The following is a 5,399-nucleotide window of genomic DNA, read 5'->3' on the forward strand; positions in this document are numbered from 1 at the left end:
GGTCTTGTAGGAACTTGAAATTGATGAGAATTGTTACTGAAAATCGTCTAAAGGTATTAACTAGTAAGAGTAGGTAACTCGGAAGGAGATAACCGTTCATAAGTCTCAAGTCTCTTGTGATCATTTCTAAAACACTTCTAAGGTATGAATATCTACTTTCTTTTAATACATGGATAATCAATTGTAGTGATTATCCATTCCATGAAATCTTGATCATGGTATTCATCCACAAAAGTGGAGGTTATCAAGATGTTATCCAGAATCTTTTGTGTTATGTGATGTCTTGTTTTAAAGACTTTGTGTGCTTGAGACTTCGATCCATTAACGGTGTCTTTTATGATTCTTGCCGATAAATTAATTTGAAAGCTTCATGGTTTTATTATTCTAGTTATCCCATGTTAAATTATTGATAGGATTAATGAATTTGAGTTTAAGGTTATTGAATTTAGTTTTGACTAGGCTCAATACTCAGGGCACGGGTATTGAGATCCTCCATGATGGCTAAAATATTCATGGCATTCTCATAAGGGTTACGACCAAGTCAATAGAGAATGTTGGATGCATCCTTGAACCAAATACCATGTACCATGGTTACCGAAGAGCGGAATATCAGATATTTCTGGTTACCGGGGAATGAGATGGTGTAGTGGTCGACACTTCCATTCCCTTATGATGCCTGATTGGACTGATCATCCATCGGGAATAACGTATCCTAATGATACGGATGACCTTTTTACCTTGAGTTTTTAATTATATAAGCTTCAATTTTAGATATTTACATTAAATCTATTTCTACTTTTATCATAACGTTTTCTTGCATTTACTATTTTATCTTGTATTTATAGTGTTATTATTCGTTTACTGGGCAAATTTTGCTCAGCCGAGGTTTGTTTTGTTTTACCTCGGCAGGTTCAGGATCTAACCCGAGGGTTGGATGAACGGTTGAGATGGCTTAGGATGTAGGATTTAACCTTTATCACGGAGGTCATAACTTACATAGACATTGTTATTGAAATCTTCATGAGCATATCATTATTGTACCAGACAATGTGAAAGTTTGATAATTCACCCAGTTTGTTAAATATACATGAGCTTTCATACCCATATGAGAAGGATTTCCTTGTATGCATATTTAGTTGATATCGATATTGTTTGGATCGAATATAACAATTGGTCACATGTAAATGTTGTTTAAGATCTCTCAGTAGGACTACCGAGTTGGAATGGTGTGGTGTCATGCAACACGAGTTTGTTGCATGGGTTAGGATGGCGGTCAGAAAAAATCTTAGCCCAAACCCAATCCGTTACAAAGAGTAACCCAATCCAACCCTTGTGGGCTGGGTTGCGTTCACGGGTTGTCATCATTATTTCAAATAAATATGTGTATGGATTTTGGTACTTAGAAGCATTGTCTATCGCTCGATTTAATCTTAAATATATAATAAATAAGTAATATTGAATTATTGATAAACAAGTACATACAACAAATGAACAAATTGTGTTTGTAAAAGATGAAAATATGTATACATACTAACGCTCCTATATGTTGCCCTTACTCAAACAATATACATATATATAGGCGAATGATCGTGTGAGAAGTGCAACAAGGGATCTGGACCATTGATCACCTTTAATCTCAAACTCACTCATGAATCGCGCTTGATACATTGATTGATCTGATGCATCTCTTCTCGGTGCATCTCATCCTAATGTGCATTTAAGAGTGGAGATCCCTTCTTACGCTTCTCATCTTAACTCTTATTCTCATCGTAACCCAACCATATATATATGCATGCATACATACATACATACAAACATATACATATTTATATAATTATATATTGCTTAGTTTAAGAAGTTTATATGTATAATTTAATTCAATTCTTTTGTTGCTATCAAATTTACACTATATAGCAACAACATATAAATGTAGAACGTGAATTAAGCAAGAAAAATGGAGAATATTGTACTATAAAAATGACCAAAAGCGAGAATGAGGTTCAAATTAGGTAATATCAATAAAATTTTGTATTGCATATAAATATAAATTAAATTGTATCATAATTATATAACTATTAAAATTGACAAACTCTTTTTTATTTTTTTATAGAAATAAAATGTTCAACATGGTGGTTTGTACCACGCTAATTAATAGGATATCAGGAACTCCTCAAGCAAACTGACAAACTACATTTATTAAAATCCGTTAACTGTGAGTCCCCCATCAACTGCAATGATTTGACCATTAATGTAAGAAGCAGCCGGTAGGCAAAGGAAGGCTACCAGAGATGAAACTTCATTTGCTTCTGCAATTCGTTTCAAAGGAGTTCTAGATATCACAGCATCCATAAACTCCTTATTAGCAAATAACTGCACAAAATAAACATTTTCCATCAAGCTCCATTTTATCAATGAAAAAGGATCAAAATGAAGGTATAACACTATACATCTTCAACAAGCGAGGTTTTCGTGGCCCACGGTGCTACATTGTTGGTCCGAATCTTGTCTTTTGCCCATTCACATGCTAAATTCTTAGTAAGTTGATTTATTGCACCTACACATGTAAAACGAACATTACAAAGACCCATTATATGTATAATTGTATGTGTTATTAAATAGGATTATGCAACTATACCTTTGGTGGCACCATAAATAGACCCAACAGGAACATGAGTTAGACCTGCAACAGAGGAAATGAACACAATGCTTCCAAATCCAGAAGCCTTTAGAAGAGGATGTGCAAGTTGAGAAATATGATAACAAGATTCCAAATTGGTAGCCATGAGAAAAGAATAATCGTCTGCAGTATATTCTGTAGTAGGTTTCATAAAATACGTCCCCACATTGTTTATCTGCAGGAAAGAGTTTTCTGCAAAATTAATTTTTCTAAAAATATGAAAGTACATAAAATCTTTGTAAAAAGTGCAAGTGATAACCTAACAGACCTACATATTCACTAATCAGTAGAAACCACATCTCATAAACCTATTCTACTATGCCCTCCAACTGTTTGATAAAATGCTTCTAAGGACAACCCTTAACCCATTTGCTACGATGTTCTCTAACTATTTTACAAAATATGATGTAATATTTCTACAATCCGTATTTATATCAATTCAAATTGAATCATCGTTTTCATAGAGTTCTTGCTAAGCTTTGCATTATCCCAAAATCATCAAACTGATGCTAAAAAATCAAAGAAATAAGAAATCTAACACCATCATTTTCTTCATCAATCCAAGCAGATATCACCGACGGTATATGATGGCTTCAATACCTTTATAACCAAAATTTTATCTTACTTCCTGGTAATGGTTCTCTTCTTAGCGATCTTGCCTTCTATTGACAACTGGTACTTTAGTCAATCTGACAATTACCCATTCAAATCTTGCATTTGCAGTTCACATTGTCGGTTGGTTTATGGAATGCCTTCGTACCGCTTGTTATATTATTGTTCTAATTAAGAATCTTACGTTATATCAACAATACTATGTTTCATAGTCTACATTTCTTCTTTATTTATGGAAGTTTGAACCTATTCAGATGCGGTTTGGAATGGTAATGTCACTTTTTGAAATCCTACTGCTAGCTTACATCCTTCAGTATTGAATTTGAAGCTAGGTTTAGTGCACTGTTGCTACCACCCAAGAACTAATGTGGCTCTGATGGCTTCTATGTGATATGGGTATTGATCAATCTTCTTCCATGACACTCTCGTTAATTAATAAGTTCAAGAAGTTATTTAACATGTTTTGGATTGTTCAATGACTTATTTGTTCCAAAAATTGTCCAATGAGTTATTTAACATTTTTTGGAATGTCCAAAGACTTATTTGTTCCAAAAAATTGTCCAATGATTTATTTAACATGTTTTGAAATGTCCAATGACTTATTTGTTCCAAAAAAAAGTCTAAGGACTTAATCATTCCAAACAAGAAAGTCCATTGGTTTTTATTGTACTTTTCCCATATATATATATATATATATATATATATATATGAGTGTTGCTATTAGTTTATAATCGTTTTTACTTAACTCTTTTGAGAAGTACTGCCCTATCATATGTATAGTAATAGGGAATATGGGACAAAAAATAAATCCGATTATAGGACAATGGTTTTTATATTAAACGTTTTCACGTAATATCATAAAAAGGTAATAGGAGGTTTATTTCAAAACATGCTCTAAAAACTTATTAAGACACTAAAACACGTTCTACAAAATTAATTTTAATGCTTTTATATAGAACGCATAATTATTTGGTCTTATAAACTTAAGTCGTATAAAGTAGTTTATTATGACTCTTAAAGATTTTTAATTTCCTATAAACTCGATATTGTTGTACTGTGATTACCTTAGTAGCTCTTTACCAAACATTTGCCCGATAAGCGTTTACTGGGTGTCACTTACCTTTTCGGATGAACATGGTAAGAACTGATAATCTTACCCATGAGGGAGAAAACCTTTACCCGATTTGCACATACTAGGTAAAAGATGCTTATGAACAATTCATTTTGATGGTCCAGAATGTTACCACCCAATAAAGTAAATGAAGGTTGCGACTCTTGTAGGTAAATACTTACACAGTAAGTGTTTGGTAAACGACCCTTAATTTACCATCATTTTGATACCTTAAACATCATGTAACGGAACCAATTAGCATCAATTTTAGCCATCACGTTTGAGTGGATACATGATCTAGCGGTACATATGAAAAAAAGGAAAGGAAGTTCCGGGCAACAAATAGAACTTACTAGGATGTTGAGTTTGCCACTAAAAAGCGACGAGACTTTTTCCATAAGTTGTTCACGCTGGGGACGAGAAGCTACGTCACAAACAGATCCAGTAACGCTGAAACCCTTGGCGGACCATTCTTGTAAGCGTTGGTTAAGTTCAACCTCATTGCGAGAGCAGGTGTGCACCACCGCCCCTAACTCCGCCAGTTCCTCCACCACAGCATAACCAATTCCACGTGTACCACCGGTGACGAGAGCTGTCATTCCCGCTAGAGACCATCTGGAATTTCCCTTCAAACCAGCAAAGTTGAGTGGAGCCGACGTCTCCATATCTAAGTGAGGTGTTTTTTTTTATTTAGAACATGCTTCATCATTACTTCTATATATAACTGTTCTATTAGATTCAAATATCAATCATACACCTATATTTATTAAATTAAACAATATTTTGTCAAAGGAATTACGTATTAGTTTTGTCAACCAATAATTTTAGCAGTATATTAACAGTTTAAGTATGTTTAATTAATTAAAAAATTAAGTACTGTTTACTAATGCATATTACTTAAAATTCAAGATTACAAGTAGAATATGCATGAGTACATTTTATTAAAGCTTTATGTTTGAATTCGTGTAACTAACTGCAGATAAACACAATCAAATACAT

General features: G+C 33.4%; 1 protein-coding gene across 1 annotated transcript; it reads right to left on the reverse strand.

Annotated features, from left to right (window-relative positions):
- Window positions 1–2,083: 2,083 nt before the first annotated feature.
- LOC112510445 (tropinone reductase homolog At5g06060-like) lies at window positions 2,084–5,121 on the reverse strand. Its single transcript, XM_025115865.1, has 4 exons — window positions 4,754–5,121; window positions 2,636–2,852; window positions 2,448–2,554; window positions 2,084–2,370 (listed from the first exon to the last, which is right to left on the reverse strand). The coding sequence occupies exons 1-4, from the start codon at window positions 5,063–5,065 to the stop codon at window positions 2,197–2,199; spliced, it is 810 nt and encodes a 269-aa protein (XP_024971633.1). The 5' UTR covers window positions 5,066–5,121; the 3' UTR covers window positions 2,084–2,196.
- Between the last annotated feature and the right edge of the window lie 278 nt (window positions 5,122–5,399).

This window comes from Cynara cardunculus, assembly GCF_001531365.2.
Source record: "Cynara cardunculus var. scolymus isolate 2C chromosome LG 3, CcrdV1, whole genome shotgun sequence".
Classification (NCBI taxonomy): domain Eukaryota; kingdom Viridiplantae; phylum Streptophyta; class Magnoliopsida; order Asterales; family Asteraceae; genus Cynara; species Cynara cardunculus.

Bases quoted from the DNA above. Each gene is read 5' to 3' on its own strand.
- LOC112510445 (XM_025115865.1), bottom strand. From the start codon at position 5,065: ATGGAGACGTCGGCTCCACTCAACTTTGCTGGTTTGAAGGGAAATTCC. The intron at 2,853-4,753 runs GTAAGTTCTATT...TCTTTCCTGCAG, and splicing joins GTGGCAAACTCAACATCCTA to ATAAACAATGTGGGGACGTA. The intron at 2,555-2,635 runs GTATAGTTGCAT...TTACATGTGTAG, and splicing joins TATTTATGGTGCCACCAAAG to GTGCAATAAATCAACTTACT.